This window comes from Amborella trichopoda, chromosome 7, assembly GCF_054954075.1.
Source record: "Amborella trichopoda isolate Santa Cruz 75 chromosome 7, AtrichopodaSantaCruz75HAP2 v2.0, whole genome shotgun sequence".
Taxonomy (NCBI): Eukaryota; Viridiplantae; Streptophyta; class Magnoliopsida; order Amborellales; family Amborellaceae; genus Amborella; species Amborella trichopoda.
The window spans coordinates 14,270,988-14,290,228 of record NC_142342.1 but is presented as its reverse complement, the minus strand read 5'-3'; the positions used below and the strand labels follow the sequence as shown (position 1 = coordinate 14,290,228).

The 19,241-nt window shown below is 40.0% G+C and overlaps 1 protein-coding gene across 11 annotated transcripts in view; it reads left to right on the top strand.

The window, feature by feature from the left end:
- Positions 1-2,499, top strand: part of LOC18428563 (DNA ligase 1) — a 35,469-nt gene extending 32,970 nt beyond the window's left edge. For all 11 annotated transcript variants that reach the window (XR_016059398.1, XR_016059396.1, XR_016059401.1 and 8 more), the window contains 7 exons: positions 40-101; positions 303-374; positions 606-679; positions 768-824; positions 1,795-1,872; positions 2,012-2,089; positions 2,198-2,499. Coding sequence is in view for 8 of the 11 variants with exons in the window: in XM_088872216.1 (XP_088728342.1) it covers positions 40-101; positions 303-374; positions 606-679; positions 768-824; positions 1,795-1,872; positions 2,012-2,089; positions 2,198-2,263 (487 nt within the window). In the remaining 3 variants the exon portion in view is untranslated. The remainder of the gene's footprint in view (positions 1-39; positions 102-302; positions 375-605; positions 680-767; positions 825-1,794; positions 1,873-2,011; positions 2,090-2,197) is intronic.
- The last annotated feature ends 16,742 nt before the right edge of the window (positions 2,500-19,241 follow it).

The following is a 19,241-nucleotide window of genomic DNA, read 5'->3' as shown; positions in this document are numbered from 1 at the left end:
GACATCGTGCACATCAATGATGTATGGTGATCTCTACAGTGTTGGGGATTCTCTTGATTTGGTTCCAATTGCTGCATTTCATGGTCGAGGAAAACGTACAGGTAACTACTGGAACAGATGCTTTATGAATGCACTTCTGGGTATGATTTATCCACTTCCACAACTGATCTGTGTTGATTATTTCAACATGTTTTTATTCTATCTACAGTTTTATAATGCCCTATCACATATAATTTCTGTTACATTTTTCACATTCGTCTGTTTTCTAGGCTGATAGACCACTCTATCTATTTCTTCTGCAGGAGTTTATGGTGCATTCCTTCTCGCGTGCTATGATGAGCACAATGAAGAGTATCAGAGCATATGCAAAATTGGTAGATATAAATCACTTTATGGTTTTGAATATTATAGACATTTTCTTTCAATTTTTTTTTTTATAGTTCAGTATAGGATTTGAGCTGGAGATGCTATGTTGCAAACGTCAACTACTTAGTTACAATCAAGCCCAAGCCCGAAATCCTATCGTAATAAATTATTGAACACATCTAGTCATGCTTCCTGACGGAGGTTCATGTAGCATGGAAATGTGATTTTTTGTCATTCAGGCACTGGATTTTCTGAAGCAATGCTCGAAGAGCGCTCTGCCAGCCTTCGTGATAAAGTTATTTCTGCACCGAAGGTAGTTATTTAATTCTTCTTAAAATTAATCCGTTAAAGTTTTTTTCTTTCTTTTTTCTAATTTTTTTTCCTCCTCCCGACCCTTTCAGTCTTACTATCGATATGGGGATACATTGAATCCAGATGTATGGTTCGAACCAGCTGAGGTATTGTTGTTTCTTCTTATGCTGAATAGCTCTATTTCTGCTTTTCTGTTTCCTTTTTTAATGTGGACACTGGATCCAAAGTGATTTGGCCATCAATCATTTGCTACAAGAACAGTAGCATCAATATTGAACTATTGCGATCAAGCAGAATATACTTGCATTATTCTCTCGAGAGGAGGCAAATGTCGTCCTCATTCTTATACTGCAGTTAGATTGGACAGTTTTGGCAAGCATTTCAAACCTCTTCCATCTTTGTTCTTTGGAGATCTTAATTGAATTCTCAATATGTGGATATATATTCTTTCTAACTTGTTTATGGTCTCAATATCTGGAGGTATTCTTCAAGTAGCAGACGACCGTTTGCATGCACCCATTCTGATATTTTACTAAGGATTTCAATGAATGATTACTTATGTGGAAACTCCTGTCATTGTAGTGCTGCTCTTAGTCTTTTTTTTTGGCATTGTTAACTAAAATGCTAATCATGAAATTTAGGTGTTTTGTAATGGATAGTTTACGAGAAGACCATTTACTTTTGGTACACGATCACAATCATTATTGGCTGTTAGATGTAAATCAGGTATGATGAGGCTCTGCTGTTGATTGGGCTAAAGTCGAAAATAAAATTTCCTGAGTTTTGTGACACAACTCTAAGTGTCAGAATTTGCATTTGACACCTAATGATTGTGACCTGGGTTGAAAAGGGCAAGGGGTAGGCCCAAAAGGACGTGGTTGGAAGTAGTCCAAAAAGATATGGGGACTTATGGCCTCACAGAGGATATGACCTTAAATAGAGCGGAATGGTGGACCCGGATTCATGTAGCCAACCGCAATTAATTGGAAAAAAACTATGATGATATAGATGTCTTAATGATTGTGACCTCCTTGAACCATGGGCAGACTGTCATCGTATATGAAGCGTTATGTAATATGAGTTTCTGTTTTACTAAATTGACCTAGTTTTCTATAGGTGTGGGAGGTCAAAGCTGCAGATTTGAGTATTAGCCCTGTCCACCGTGCAGCCAGTGGTGTAATAGACCCAAACAAGGTAAAAATTATGAAAATATAGTAATCTGTCCATCATGCTGTCTATCCTAGCAACTCTTTACATATAATCTGTTTATCATGCTCTTCACATCAAAATTACAAGTTCCTTTTTCTCTTGATTGCCAATTTTTGTTTCATAGGGCATATCTCTTCGATTCCCCCGTCTTTTACGGGTTCGTGAAGACAAGAATCCTGATCAAGCCACATGTTCTGAGCAGGCAAGACAATCCCTTGTGTTTTATCCAATCAATGGTTCATAGTTCCATCTCTCTTTATGGTCATTCCAACTACATATTTTAATTTGGTTGTGTTTTTGAATCTGACAGGTTGGTGAAATGTACCTCGCTCAAAAAATTAACCATTCAGGGAACCAAGATGAGGATGAAGATTGAAAGCGCAGAATTCACAAACCTAACATTACAACCATTTGGTTGGATGTCATGTTTGTGTTTCAATTTGTTATGTAATTTCATTGACCATATTTACATTACAACTTGCAAATTTTGTGGGGGTGAAGTATTGGGCTTCCTCTTTTAATGTAGGAAAAAGTTTATATAAGCGCGAGGCTCTAAACAATCAAATTAGAGCGCACCTCAAAAATTTCATTAAAAGACGTTGTTTTGATGCCCAGATATCTTCAAATTGATCATCTCGACTTCAAGATGCATGGTCATCAGAAAAAAATGGATTTCAAGTATTGGAAATAGTGCATCTTGGAATGTAATTTTGGACCATCATTTTTCAAGATTTTCAAGTATTCATAGATCTACTTGATCTACACTATTTTTTAAGCTTTAAATTTTATAATTTGAGTTGAAAATATATTTTAAGGCGATCACAAAGATATTTAGTATTGAAACAACATTTCTCGACACTATTTGTAGGTGCTTTATTCTCATTGTTTAGAGGCTCTGCTCTATACCAACCACACGCAAACATGTAGTGACACTACAATTCAAATGAGTGAGATGCTCCGCTCGATTTGGGAAACCTCATGGTTGTCTTCCACATTTTCAAGTTCTTATCTTTACAAGGAATAGACGGAGATACCCAAAAAAAAAAAAAAGGATGGAAGACCAGGACTTGAAAATGTGGATGACAACCATGAGGTTTTGGAATGAAAGATAGTATTATATTTTTCAAGATAATACTATAATAGTATTATATGTTTAGAATATTATATTATATATTCCTTGTAAAAATAAGGACGTGAAAATGGTTGTCTATTGTAGCATAATACTATTATATGTTACTATTGTAGCATAATGGTGTTATATTATAACATAATAACACTAATATTAAAGATGTCAATGGTTTTGAAATGAAATTTTATATATTCAGCTAGGATGTTATAGGCAAGGATCTTTTCTTGGCATTGAATGATTTTCATTAGGAACAGCCAGCTCCCGAAGGAGGTTAGTTCGACTTTTATTTGCCTGATTCCGAAAGTAAACTTGCCAAGTCACATGAAGGATTTTAGACGTATCAATCGTGTAACGTGTTCTATAAGATTATCAGAAAAATGATTGCCAATAGGTAAATAATCTTATTCACCCATGCCAAGCAGCATTCTTAAAAAGGAGGCTCAATTACATGTAATGTATTCATGGCAAATGTGCTCCTCCCAATGTTTAACATTTCAACTACTAGATAAAAAAAATGTGCTTGCAACTTGATTTGAGTAGTGCCTAGGATAGGTCTTATTTGGGTGTGATTTGTAATGATAGAAAGATGTGGTTGATTGCTAAGGAGGAAAAATCAAAAGCAATTTCTTTAAATTTCAAAATAAAAAGATAACCTGAAAAAACAAATTCAAACAACACGATCTAAGGGGGATAAGGATGAATAGGTGAGAGCAATGTACTGCCTCTAAGGGGCATAAGGATGAATAGGTGAGAGCAAGGTACTGCCTCCGGGAAGGATGAGTGAACTTTATACTTGAATAAAGAGACCAGGATACTGTAGATCGGATAAGGGGAAAATAACAGTTCAAAGCTAAAAAAATTGGGGTGCAAGAAATCTTCCCGTATGAAATTGTCTATATAAGAAACTCCAAACGACAGGATTAGGGAGAAAAAAGGGCGATCACTGTAAGGACCACAAATTTTCTTGGGCATGAGGCGCACGGCAATAGAGTCGGATGAAGGAGGTGCATGCGCGGCAACAAGAATGAAGGCTTGCTGCCACGCGTGTTGATGAGTTAAAACCGCACATGGCAGTCACCGCACATGAGAGAAGAGGAGAGAGAGAAAGCAACGTTGTGCGTATAGAGAAAAGACTACCGCCACATGTATAGAGGAGTAACGCAGTGTGTGTAGAGGAGTAACGCCGCGTACGACATACCGAGGGTGAGTAGTGCCCATGTGAAGGGAAGTCACCGCCGTGCGTGAGTAGCGTCATGCATGAAAGGGAAGAAGAGAAGAAGAAAGCCAGCGCTGCGCATGCCATCGTCGCCCGTGAAGTGGAGCATCATCGCGCATGAAAGGAAGGCCACGCCGTGTGCGCATAGCGCTGTGAGTGAAAAAGGAAGATGTGACTGTTGTCGTACCTATCAGCGCTGCACTTGTCAGAGTCGTACGTGTCAGCGTCGCCCATGGTCAACCACAATGACTTTCACCTACCCTGTCAGCTACAGTGGATCCCACCTGCCTTGGGTACTTAAGCCCTCTCCCCTCCCCTTTCCAACGCCGATTCCCTCACTTGTCTCATTCTCTCTCTCTCTCTCTCTCTCTCTCTAAGAAGCAAAGTGAGAGTGAACTTTTGTCCTCAGAGAAGCCATTGCTTGGAACTTGAAGTGGCCTGCGAGTGGGAGATTTGAACATAAAGTAAGTAGGTTTAGCATTTATGTTTCATTTAGTATTGTAGTAAACAATTTTAAGTAATGGAAGTAAGTAAAGTGATAGAATGAAGGGTATGCGTGTGGTTAAGTAAAATTTGTTTGAGTGATTGATTGAGTGTGGAAATAAACTTGCTACTTGGGGGAATTTGTGGAGTAGATCACTTGCAAGACTAGTTTAACATGAATAAGGTTTTGCATTAAAGTTTATCATGGCCTGCGAGATGTCATGGGGTATTTGAAGCATACCAAAACTTGCAAAGGAATTTTTAAGAACTGTGAGGGTTTTTGTATTGAACTTCTCAAAAGCCAAACGGTATCCAGATGGGCTCAAACCGGTTTTGAATGAAAGATATGCTCGTCTATTTCAATTTTGTTGAAATTTCATATGCGTTAAGAGATATGCCCCAAAATGTAGGGGTATGTCAATGTCCACAGTTGTAGAAAATTCCAAACAACTGTCACTTATTTTGTACCTAGATTTTGACCTATTAAACGATGTCCAAACGCTTTTAAACCACCACCATTTGAAAGATCTATGAATGAGCTTAAAGTTGCATGTTGAACTCATTTTAAAACTCCTCGTAGATTGAGAGTTATGCCCCGAAATATGAGGGTATATTATTAATTCACAGTTGCAGGAAATTCCAGCAACTATCACTCACTTTGTGCTGAGCTTTTGACCTATCAAATATTGTCCAAACACCTTCAAACCCCCGCCATGTTAAAGATCCACGTGTAAGCTTAAAGTTGTATGTTTGAACCATCTTGAGATTCTCCCTAGATTGGGAGTTACGCTTCTAAGAAGAGGGGTACGTCATCATTACTCGTCACAAAATTTAATTCTGTACTTGTCTTGTATTGTCTTTTACTGGACTACTCACTGGTCAACTAAAGTGGCAAAGTATTTTCCTTGATAATCGATAAGCGAGAGTGTCATGTGGTAGTTTTCGTGTGATGAATGCTACATATTAAGTGCCACGGTGTTATGTGAATAATGCTCTGTGACCATGTGATAAGTGATAACCGATAAGTATAAATGCCATATGATAACTCTACGATAAATGTTACATGATAAATGCCGTAGTGCTAATGTGATAAAGTGTCATGAATGCTAATTGATCAGTGTAAGTGCCATGTGATAGCCCTTTTATGATGGATGTTCCATGCTAAGCGGCAAAGTGTACATGATAGCTGGTTATTTCTGAACAAGACTCAGACCTTACAAAATGAGATTAGAATTATCTGTTATAAGGCACTGACTAAGTATGAGTAAATTTAATGCTTGAACATGTTATGATAATTGTAATATTGACTACTACGCGATGGGATACTCATCGATAGCGGGTACTATTATACTGAGAAAAGTGAAATGGAAGGGAGTTAGGTGATAGTGAAATGGGAGGCTCGAAATTCATATGATGAGACTAGTAAGTGATGCCTTGCAAGGTAAGTGCCTATCGAGACCTCAAAGCGCGCTGGGGACCGTGTGCGTGAGTATGAGGACATTACAGAGTGGGTGACCCACTTGTCATTGTCCTCCATCCTGAAGGATGGTAGAAGTCCTAAACAATGGAATTGGCTTGGCCTGATGAATATAGATATTACTTCAAGAGTAGGCGAACTAAGTGAGTGGATAATACTAGAATTATTCATGTGAATGATAATGATTGTATTGGCTGAATAATAAGTATGATATTTTGATGTGACACCTGTAATAGATGCATTGATGCGATTTCTGCTTTGTATGACATTTGCACTATGATTGCTTATAATGGAAATAATTACACATAGATAGACTCAATACCGATGCATAGCACCTAGATCTACTTACTGGGCTTTATAGCTCATCCCATTGTATCTCCCCTCCTTGTAGATTAATAGCGACAGGTCGAGGCCAGAAGCACGTAGTTTACGGCTGGGAGTCGAAGTCACACCCCTGTTAAGAAGAAATTATGACCTTGTATGTGTTTGGGCTGCTTAGCCCTAACTTTTGTTTATTTTGGGAAAAATGTAACATTGGGCCCTGATGCCTCAAACTCAAGTGTAATATTTTAGGAAGAAATTTCATGTAGTACAATACTTAATGATGTATGGATTCTCCAAATTTAAATATTCGTCTGTTCTTAGAATTACTGTTGCAGTTCTTTTCATTGTTTGCTTTGATCACCGAGCGTTGAGTCCACTCCGACCTGAGTGACATACGCTACCTTGGAATCACGAACCCGCACTCGATCACCCTCTGTCGAGTATGGAATAAGGGTTGGGGGGCGGGGTTGTGACAATCACTCTTGAGTCTTACATTACTCTGACAAGCAACCAGTTGAAGTAAGAAAGTAGAGTGAGCATCTCGTTCTGGATCGGTTTCAGTGATGTTCTGTCCTTCCGCATACTTCTGGAGGGACTTAATTGTACCATTTGCATATATAATTTCTTTTCTTTTTGAGCTAGATTATACCAGTTGAAGTAATAAAGTAGAGTGAGCATCTCCACTACTTTTTTATTTCATTTTATGTTTTTTTAGGTTTTTAAAGTATAGGGATCAGTCCAAAGTTGCTCAATACCTCATAATTTTTTAAAAATACATGTTCCGATGTTGGAAACATCGGACCAAAGTTAATAAAAAGATAAGAAAAATATGCATGTCTGATATCTGCAATATAGGAACGACCCAATGACCAGACCCCATAAATAAGCCAATCTAATAGTCCCCATAAATAGGCTAATCTGATATCTCCAACATTGAACTCAACGAAGTATTAGTTGGCATTTGGGTGGAACTGATATTAGACATATCAGAATACCCTATCTTACTTTTTTCTTTAAAGCTTTGGTTTGATGTCTCCAACATCAGACCATGTATTTTAAAAACTTCTAAGGTATTGAGTGGTCCGATATTTTCAACATTGAACAGATTTTTACTTCAAAAAATTTTAAAAAATAAAATTTAAAAGTTGTCTGATGTTTAGAACATCGAATTTTGAGACAAAATAGACAAAAACAAAGGTCGTGAGGGGACACCAAAAACGACAAGTTCTGCTATGGTTTTCCCCAAATGAAGAGAAAATGTGCCCAACGCTTGAAGGGAGGCACTACCCACAAAGCGGTAGATGGCCTTTAAAATGTCTTCCCCGGTCTCCATGTTTCAAATATCCGAGCTCAAGAAGGACAACCTTCGGATTTGGAAAGGGAAAGGTAGGGGAACACGCTATTGCTTCCTTGCCTTGGGTCCGGGCGAAAGGCAAAGGGGGTGGGCTCCTAAGCATTGCCAGCAATAGTTAATAGTTTACGATTTCACCAAGATTTTGACAACTCATGGGTGTTCTCATTTGAGACCAAATAACACGTCGGTTAGACATTAGGATGACGAGGGGACTACAAGTCACAAAGCACTCAGGACAATTTAATAATCTGCAAATGGTTTCTCGGGCTCATGAGGGCCATATTTATATAAGGCCCCAAAACAAGTCACAAGGGTGCCATTCGGAGTGTCGCTAGCGCCGCTAGAAGCAAGCAGAGGCCCTATCATCACAAGCACCAAGGGTCCTTTGAAAAGACCCATCAATCTGCACAAGACCGTAGTTGATCACAAATATGATTCCTCTCGAGCCCAACGCTAGTCAAATGACCAAAAAACCCTCGATAACAGTAGAGCGACGCTTGGAATGCTGCCAAAGGCATTACCAATGGTGACACACTCTATGCCCAAGGGATAGAGACAAGTCCAATCAGCCAAAATCAAGGTAGGCCTGAAATAATAGAAGATTCCTTTAGGGCCCCATGTCACCAAATGACGAAAATAACCTTTGCCTGTATGAAGGAATTTAGAATGTCGTCGAAGCATTTCCAATGTCGCCCACAACCATGACTCACCATTCTGCAATAGTGCCCAAGGGATCTTAGGCAATGTACGAAAATGGGATGGGCCAAGCCGGACAAATGATTCCCTTAGGTCCTGTGTCAGTAAATGATCAAAATACCCTTATGTCGTTCGGAGACATTCGGAACATCACTGGCAACCTTAGCAAAATCACCACACTCTCTACTCTCCAAACTGACCCAATCCGACCTAAGACGGATGCCAGACCCCCCAAGTAATCATATGAGTCAATGTCGCTCCAAAAAAAAAAAAACCTTCCCAACGGATGCTGGAAATACCCGCAAGGGGCAGTTCTATTCCAAACTCGTCCATGGTTGCATGATGTTAAACTGGTTAACTTCGTCAATCACTGCACGACGTTAAACTGCTTGGATGAGTCATCGGTCGCATGAGTTTAAAATGCGAACCAATCTATTTCTAATCTTTCAAAATTATCTCTCTTCCAAAACTACAATACTGGGGTGACCCGGTTTGGAATTTCATTAAAAACCTTCCCTATGTGTATGTCATTTCAAAAACCTAAATCTTTTTTTGTTCAAATTGTAACCCGGTGTTAGCATTTGTTTTAAAAACTTTTCTCCTTGAGCATGACTACCATGCACTATGGGTCCCTTTTGAGGCCAGGAACCCGTGGATGAAGAGCCTAGATTCTCTCCTCCACTCAAATCCTTAACTCCAGGGGTCTGCTTCTTTGCCGCTTTGTGTCTCACCTCTCGAATGAGACACAAGCGACATAGGGGCAACTGTAGTCACCCTGATATGGACTGAAAGAGTTATGAATAGGTTGAAATGTCTCAGGCAGACCACCAGGATATTTTAAACCATTCACCCACCAGAACCCTTTACGTACACCTAGCCTCCACCAAAACCCAACATTGCCCCAGTGGGACCAAAGGCACCAAGAGGCAAGATAGAGCGCCTGACTTCGAAGCATTTTCCATAAAGGAAGGCTCTAGCATTACGCCCAACGGCCGTCAGAGCCCTATCAAAAGTCCGAAGGCAGCACACCGAAGGCACCTCAGTCACAGAATGGGCGGCTAAAAGGGGCAGAAACCTAGCACCATTCTCAATAGCACCGACACTAGTCCAACCGGTGCCCAACTCCAAGCCCCCATGAGCTTCAGACTGACGAGAAGTCCGACGGCACTACCAATGCTGCCAGCTCCATTACAAACACTGCCAGGCCCGAAGACATCCACCAAACAGGAAACATCCTTGCTGACAAGACTGAGATGGCGCACTAACATGTCAGTCCATACCCGCAGACATGGGAGATCTGTACTGACATGTCAGAAGTGCGAATGGACCATGGTTGTCGAATTTTTATTGGCTGATGATCAGAAAACAGTACAACCAAGACGACGAGCCACCTGGTATCTAGTGATGCTACAAACGTTGCTGACGTCACTTGAAACAACTTCAAGCTGTGATTGGTCCATCAAAACTAGACCAGAGTCACTAGAACATGACACATGTACAAAACAGGATTTCAAGGCAGTCAGAAAGTCACCGGCACCATTGCTAATGGCGTCAAACATTGACAGGGACGTATCGGCCGCATTAATGAGCAATTAATAGTTGTTGATTGTCATTATTGCCGCATTAATGACATGGTGCTACTCCCAACAGTGCCAACACCACTTCAAACATCGCCAACACCACTCCAAATGTCACCACAACTTTGATGACCCGAAAATCGTACAAAACCGACCTATAGGCTGTCTTGGGTCCTCTTTACCTATAAATAGCCTAATTTGCCCAAGCTTAAGGTCCAAAATCCGGTTCGAAATCATGATATTTTTTAGCCTAGGCTATGCCCAAGTGTCTTTGATCTTGAGACTAGTCCATGCTCAAAACCTCTTGGTCTTAAGCTCAAGCTTGCGGTTGTGTCAAAGCCCCAAGGGAGCCCATTTGAGCAAGCACCATCCTACCCAAACCCATCAATCCAAAACTAAACTATTAACCCCTTCAAGCTACCCTATCAAACCGAAGGCGGTTCGAATAATCAGACTTATTAGGCCTTCTTCCTCCTATTTCTGTCTCGTTAAAAACCCAAAACCTCGGGATTGACTGTGCAATTAATTGATCTGAATCGACGCTAACTATGAGCGCCGAGCCTGGGGGCTCGGCCTAAAACACCATTTTCTTTTCTCTTCTTTTGTGTCTTGTATTTATGTTCATTTAAAAGTAATATTTATGTATTTTTCATTCATTTATGATCCTATTTAGGATTAATCTTTATTTCAGGAGTGTGGATCACATCCGTGGGATTTTATTTTATTTTTCTGTCACTTCCCGTGTGCGGATAATCCTTTGTTTTCCTTCTCTTGCCTCTCCAACTTCACCCTAAGCCCCTTTTTCTCTCTACCTCTCACCGAAGCTCGTCCTCCTTGCTCAAGGCGTGCCGTCATCTTTCGTATTGCGTTGCTGAAGCTACGAGCTCATTAAAAGACAATGAGTTTCTTTTATTGTTAATTTCCCATAACCCTTGAATCTACAAAAGAGATTTTATTTTTTATTTGTCCTTTTTTTTTTTTTTTTTTTTTTTAATTAAGCTCAAAGAAGATTAATCCTAAATCTATAGAGAACCTCGCATAATACCCAAATCTACAAAAGGGGTTTTATTTTTGATTTGTTTTTTTTCTTCTTCTCTCTTTTTTTATTTTTTTGATAAATTCATAGAAGATTACAGAGAGCTTCCCATAACGCCCAAATCTACAAAAGAGATTTTATTTTTTATTTGTCGTTTATTTTTTTGATTAAGTTCAAAGACGATTAATCCTAAATCTACAGAAAGCATTTATATTTGATTTTCTTTTTTTCTTTTTCATTCTTGATTATGCTCAAACAAGAAAACCCTCAAATTCACAACAAGAGTATATATTTATTTTTTAGGTTCTATTTTTTTTTCTCTGCTCGTTATATAGTTTAATTTTATTTTTTGGTGGTTATATGACTTTATTTATTTTTTATTGTTGGTTTTTTGTTGTGCATCATAATTAGTTTTTTGCTGGATTTTTGGGGTGTTACCCTTGTTCATTGTTCCTTTTTTTTTTCTTGTTCGTTGTATGTTTTTTTTTCTTTGCTGGTTATATGGGCTTTTTTTTCTTGTTTGCTCTATGAATTTTTTTTTCCTTACTGGTTATATGAGTTTATTTTCTTTTCTTGCGAGTTATATTTATTTCATTTTTTCTTTCTAGTTACAAAAGTATCAATGAGTATCAACATACGCATTAAATTACTTTATTCATCTAGATAAACTCTTTTTCTAGGAAAGGGAAAACGGTGATTGATATGTGTACAAGGCTCTTTCCCACTACATAATCTTCTCTCCAATTTTTCCCTTTCCTCATTTTCCCGTCAAGAACTTTCTTTAACTATTTTGGAAACAATAATCTTATTTTTTCGTTAGGTTGAAAAAAGAGACTGACTTCTGGGGCCACTCTTTTTTAGCATATTTTTTTCTATGGCATACAATTCTTGATGGGATATTGTATACAGTCCTCGTATAAATTAAACACTTAAAAGAAATACATATTTCTACTCCATAAGTAAATATTAGAGGATCTCTAGTATCTTTCTTTAATGTTGAGAGCATCTCCATTCCAACAGCGCTAATTTGATGTATGCAGTGACTACTGTTTTGTATATACATGTGTTTACAATGTAAATCGGATAGATCTTCAGAGGAAGATCCCTGAGATCCGAATACCACAAATTGATTTTAAAAAAGTGATGGAGATAGTGGGGACAATCGAATTTTGATCTGGGGCCAGATCTCCTCATAAATGAGCAGATCTGCTGCTCTCAGATAAGTGACAGAAGGCATCGATCCGAAATCCAAAATACAAAATAAATGTAACAAAACTAATCTAATTCTAATTGAAATCAATAAAACTAAAAAGAGAAGCAGAAAGAGTAAAAAAAGTAACAAACCGGGCCAAATGGCTCGGGACTCCCACGGCTTCGAGGCTACGCCCATATTAGCATCGGCTGGATTATGTCGTGCGTCCTCTTTATCTCTCTCCAAGTTATGACCAAGCCTTGGCTTGGTTGAATGAATTTCTTAATCTAAGGGTGGCTTAAAACTAAGGGTCTAGGTCAAGTCTCAAGTCTAGGGTTTCTCAAGAGTCTAGGTTTCTACAGGTCTCAAATTCTCAGCCTTCAATTCTCCGCATGTGTCTCAAACTTAGAAAAAAGCTTTTATAGTCCGAATATCGTCTCGGATGGGCAACATGCCATAACTGGCAGATCTCCTAGCCTGGACTGCCGTTTTGGTGGTCCAAGGCTTGGGCGACACCAGGAGCGTCGTCCAGGCCAAAATGGTCCAGGTTCATTGAACATGGCCAAAATTGTCTTGGAAAGGCTTGACACGCAGAAATTGCCATTTTCGAAAAAGCAGAACTGGGCGACGATAGCGTCGCCGCCCAGGCCAAATTTCCTTAAAATTGGTAGATTCCAATTCAGGGCTGATTATGGAGCTGTCAAGATGCTCCCTGCCAAAAATTGACGGATTTGGGTCAGTTTGGGCTGGGGGACACTAGGAGCGTCGCCCAGACCAAATTTGCTCAAAACGGCAGATTCCAGTTCAAGAAAGATCTTAAGGTTGTTGGGATGCTGCTTACCAAAAATCAGTGGATTTGGGTATGTCTGGGCTCGGAGACACTAGCCTTGGGCGACATCAGGAGCATCGCCTAGTCTGGGTTGGGCGACACTAGGAGCGTCACCCAGACCAGATCTTCCCAAAATTGCAAATTTCTAATTCAGGGCTGATCTACGGGCTCTTTTCTTACTGCATGTCAAAATTTTGGTCAAAACAAGGTATTTAATGATTTTTTTACTAAAATAGGGTATTCTGCAGAATTCTGGATCACAGGGTAGGCAGTATGGACTATGGTGGTCTATGATCTGGGGGTTTGCTAGGATAGTGTGGTCCTAAGGGTTCAGGAAAATTACATAATTTGCTAGTTTTAAAATGGTGTGTCTATAGTTGCCTCTCTTTGGCACTCTCTATCCTTCGAGGGACAGGTGAGCGGCAAAGAAGTAGACAGTCGACACTCTCTGTCCTTCAAGGGGCAGGTGAGCGACAAGGACAATGCAAGCATGTTAAATTTCATCCTGACTTTTCGTGGTCAGAGGGCACACCAACTATCCCTCCAAGACATTGCGCTCTCTGCTCACCCACCTAGAATATTTTCATCATAAGGTTTTCGACGTGAGATATCGGTGAGTTACACAAGCTTGAAACTCGAGTTGGATTTTCTAGCCATGCCACTTAACTTCAGGGGTTTTCACAATTTCAAAATCTTAAACCTTGCATTTTCTTTGATTTCCTTAGGGTTTCCTAAGGTCTTCTATAGGCTTTACTTGTTTTAGGAAAATGTTTGCCTGGTCAATTATGGGAAAATGTTTGCCTGGTCAATTATGAAGAGAGAGATGAGGCGGCAACCCGATAATCATCATATACAGGTGTCCGAGCTTCTTCGTTTTAAACGACATTTTAGAAATTTTGAAAATAGGGGGAGTTTTGAAATAGAACCAGGAGCTTTGGACAGGTTACGATTTTAACAAAGAAATTAAAGTTTTTGAAAACACAAGACATATAATGAAAATTTTGAAGTGGAAAGATATTTTGAAAAACAAACTTTTAGTCAGCAGTTTTAGCTCCTGCAACCATAGAGCCCTATAAGCAGTAACGTCAGGTAGCAATGGACGAATACACTCGACCCTTTACGTCATACGGGACTAGAGAAATACACCTGATCTTTTATGTTATACGAGGCTAGACATTTTCTGAATACACCCGACCTTTTATGTCATACAGGGCTAGCCGTCTTTTGAATACACCCGACCTTTTATGTCATACGGGGTTAGACGGATACACCGGACCTTTTACGTCATACGGGGCTAGAAGTTTTATGTATACACCCGACCTTTTACATCATATGGGGTTAGACGGATACACCCGACATTTTTTTTTTGAAATTGGCTGGCAGATTAGGCTCATGCCATCGAGGAGAGTCTGAAAATTTTTGAAATTTAATTTAAATGTTTGAAAATAGTCTTCATTTTCGAAAGAAAAATGCATGACAAAACCAAACTTCATCCCTGGAAAGGCTCCAAAATGGAGTGAGGGCATTTTTGACAAAAAATTTGAGCGACACTAGTAGTGTCCCCCAAGGGACACCTCATGCATCGCGCAATGATCTATGCGACACACCCTGTGTCGCCTAGTCAAACGACCCCCAAAATCAAAAGATTTTGATTCTAGAGGTTTTTAGGAGTTGTTTGATTCTTATTTTTTGAATTTTGTGGTTTTCTTTCAAAATTGGTTTGCAGTTTAGGCTTGTTCCACCGAGGAGCATTTAGCAAGTTGCATGAGATAAATTTATTTTAAAATCATTTGAAAACAATTAATTCCATAAAGAAAATTCATGAAGAAACATGATTTTGAATAAAAAAAAGCCTTAGAATTTGAGCAGAGGCATTTATGCCCAAAACATTTTGGGCGACACTACCTATGTCGCCCAAACCGGGTGTACGAATTTGGGCGACACACCCTGTGGCGCCCAGGCCACCGACCTCTGAATCTTCAATTTATCATTTTGGAAGGTCTTGGGGTTCCAAATCAATCTGGATGTCGAATTTGGAACCTGTAAAATAGGATTTCGATGGGTTTGCTATAAATCTTTTTCCTTTCCCTTCTCCTTTCAATCTTCATCCTCTCCCTCCTTTCCATCTTCATTTTCTTCCCTCGCGTTACTGTTTTTGCATCTTCTTTCTTGTTTTCCTTCGTAGTTCTCCATAGCTCCTACAAAGAATACTAACCTTTCTAAGGGTGTGGGAAAGAGTGCAGATCGAGCTGATAATGGGAGAGAGGAAGATGCTCTCATTCCTTTTGCTAGGGATAAGCATTTTCCTAAGGGTCTCCCTTTCCATATTTCACAAGGCCTGAGAACGGGTGATGCTCCTCGGTGAGTTAATGACTATCCTGTTATTGGTCCCTGATTCAGGGGTTGGTTCTTCTCTGCTCGGCGATGGCCTGAGCTCATGGCCTTTCTGGCTTCGATTTCAATGGTGGGTATCTTGATCATGGCCTCTTGCCATGTGAATTTGCCCCTCCTTGAGGCCCCTGCTAAGAGGTTCAATTTCAAATCAATACTTTCTTCCTCTCTACAGGAGAGACGACTCCCACTTTGGAGGAAGTTACCAGAATCTCTGGCTTGAGTTTGTCTAGTATTGCATATCATTTCTTCTTGGGTGCGCGACTGTTGGGGACCGCCTACTCTTCTCATGGTGATTGGGTTGACATGGAGTCACTGATCCTTAATCAAGAACGATCTCGGGCTGTCGAGCAAATCTGTATCTTTCTCTTTGTGCTATTGGGATCGGTTCTCTTTCCGAGTGGTCGGAAGACAGTTCGTAGCTCTCTCATCCCTTTAGCCCATGCTTTCTGGGAGAGAGCAGGTTATACCATTATTCCTGCCATGTTAGTGGGTATATACCGAGGTCTTCACAACCGAATTACCCGAGGCTACTGATTTATCGAGGGCAGTAGTCTGATCTTGCATGTGTGTTTTTTAACTTAATCTTTTGCTTCGTTTTTTCGTCTAAAATTCATTTCTTTTTTCATTTTTATTCCTAAACTCCAATTTTTTATCATAGATATTCATTGGAAAAGACCCAAACTGATCCGGGGGTGTCTGACTTGGGCGACACAGTGGTGTTGCCCTGGCAACACTGGTAGTGTCATCCACAAAGTCTGGGTGACACCAGTAGTGTCACCCAAGTCATCCTGCCCCGGATGGTTCCGGGGTTCTGAATTTCTATTCTGTGACCTGTTGGGGTGTTTTAGCTCATGTTTTCTGTAGATTTGGGCCTATGAACAAATCGCAGTTGTCTGTCCTCCTTGATCCACGACAACTGTATCTGCTGCTCTGGGACTGACGCATGCTAGTGATACTACCCGGCCTCGTGACGTTAATCATTATTGCAGGATTTTTGACGATTTGCCGTCATTAATTGGGTGATCAGGGGTCTCCAGAATGTGCCCTGTTTCTGCCCCCTATGGGGTATTCGTGTCTCCTTTGGCGGGGCAATACTTCACAGAGGGCTATTTCCCTCAGAGGGCTATTTCCCTCAGAGGGTGCTTCATCAGTCTCGATATATTCAGCACTACACTTCTCTTGGAGAGGTGATCGATTGTCGCCTTGTCTTTCCACTTCGATGTCACTCTTCCACCCTCCTGGTTAAAGCATGTTTATCGTGGAAGGGGAAAATCCTCTTCTGGCGAAGGGTTGATCAAGAAAGACAAGCCCACAACCACTTCCAACTAAGATTCTTGGTGGGAATGTGTCTGTCCTTTTCCATTATGCCTCAGGGATCCGAGACTTCGCGACGAGTCTTCTACCCCTGCTCAAAATCCCGTGTCTTCTCGAGAAGACGATGCCTCTTTTTTGAATAAGCTAGTCAAATCTAATGAGGATGTGTCGGATATGAGTTTGGAAGAAGCTGAAGTTGAGTTGGCTCGATGGGTGGCCTTTGTGGCGGACCTCAAGGAGAAGGATGCTGATCCCAAGTCAAAGACTGAGTAGTCGTAGTATTTTTTTTTTTTTAATAAGTTGATGTCATGATCGCCTTTATTTTCGGCAGTTTTATTTTTATTGAAGTCTGTTATGACCATAGAAATTTTGGTCTTAGGACCAGATTTGATTGTGTGAGTGCATGTAATAAACCCATTTTCAATGGACGAATAAGATCGATATTTTAAGACATCTATAATTTTATTTTTAGTTTGGATTGACTCTGAAGGCCTCTCTCTTGTCTTTATTGTTTTCCAATTTTTTTTATTTTGTTTTCCAAAAAAGGTTTGGTTGGGCGACTTAGGCGACACAAATAGTGTCACCCAGAAATTTCATTTTTTTTTTTTTTAAAAAAAAGGATTTGGGTGGGGCGACACAGGTAGTGTCTCCCATGATGACTTTCTTTTTTTTAAATAAACTTTGGAAGAACGAAAAAGAGGGGAAATTTGGTTGGGTGACATGGGTAGTGTCGCTCAGAAAGAGTTTTTTGGCTGAGCGACACGGGGTATTTTATTTGTTATTCTTTACATGTGCAATTGATTTATCGAGGTAGACATGGATATTTTATTTGCACACACTTTTCAAACTGAATTTTGACGAATTTAGCCCCCCTAGTTATTTTGTCCCGAAATTCTAGTTATCGGACCATCATACACACATACAATGATGGGTTCACCTCTTTCTGCCTCAGGGGTTCTAGTTAAGAGAGAAAAAGCTCCCAAACTAGCTGACGTCATCATCGGTGGGGTTCACCAATCTCCAATATGTGGTAGTTGGCAGTTATACTCATACAACCATGGAGTGCCTGATTAGTTTCAAGTCTTCATAACAGGCGTAGGAAGTTGGTTTCGAGAGCGCGGCCAGATTGACTAACAATTTAATCTCTTGTAGTGATGGAGGAAGTCCTTTCTAGAAACGAAAGATTTTTGAAAATGGATGATCTTAAAAGTCAATTTGAAAAGCATTTTCAAAGAGGGATGGGCCTTACATTTTTTGCCACTTGTGGCCCCTTTGGTCGTCATTTTCTTTTTTTTCTTTTTTTCCTTTTCTTTTCATTTATTCAAAGATGATGAAAATGATTTATTTGTGAGATCGTGAAAGCCCAAGAGTCTTGATGTTTCCCTTGGCCTTTGGAGCTCCCATCTGGTGTTTCGCAGAACCATGAGGAGTTCTTTGGATTCTTGCCGAGCTTCCTTCTTGGAGAGGTCTCGATGTTCTTCCCGGGGTTCATCGAAGTTTCTTGGGTCTCCAATTCATGTTGCTTTCCCATATCTTCTCAAAGTAGGTTCTGTTGGGAACTTGTAGGGATTACGAGGAGCCACCATCCACAGGGTTTGCTTATTGTTGTAACTTGCAAGTACCTGTTTGTACTTGAGGTTTTGGACTAGCGGCTCCTTTTTGGGTTTTTTTTTTTTTTGGAGCCCGTTGTGATTAGTATTTTCTATGATACATTGTGTTATTGGGGTCGTTGAGTTCATACCCCTCCTAATTTTTTATTTTATAGGAATTTCTTGCATGCACTCGGGTTACCACAAATAGCCCCCCCCAATTAGGTTTGAATTTGCCTAATGGGTGCGGATTTACAGAAGTGTTGAAGATCTTCTTGAGTACTATGTCTCCTTCTCTGAATTGTCGGGGAACAACTTTTCTTTGGTATGCCCTCTCGATTCTATGATGGTAAGCTACAATCTTTTGTGTTGCTCGTGGTTGTCTTTCATCCAGAGTATCAAGAGCAGCGAGTCATGCTTCGATCTTTTGTTTCTCATCTAAATCTTTATAAACGAGCACTCGGAGAGATGATATCTCGACTTCAATGGGTACTACAGCCTCCATACCATACACTAATAAGTATGGGGTCATACCAGCAGGAGTCTTTTCAGTTGTTAGGTATGATCATAGCGCGTCGTCTAGCTTTTCATTCCAATCTTTGCCACCTTCTATTATTCTGTCTATAATTTGAGAAGTCCTTTGTTTGTAGTCTCTGCATGTCCGTTTCTTTGAGGGTAGTAGGATGTGAAAAATTTCTACGTTATCCCAAAATTTTTGCACACCTTAGTGACCGTTTCATTTTT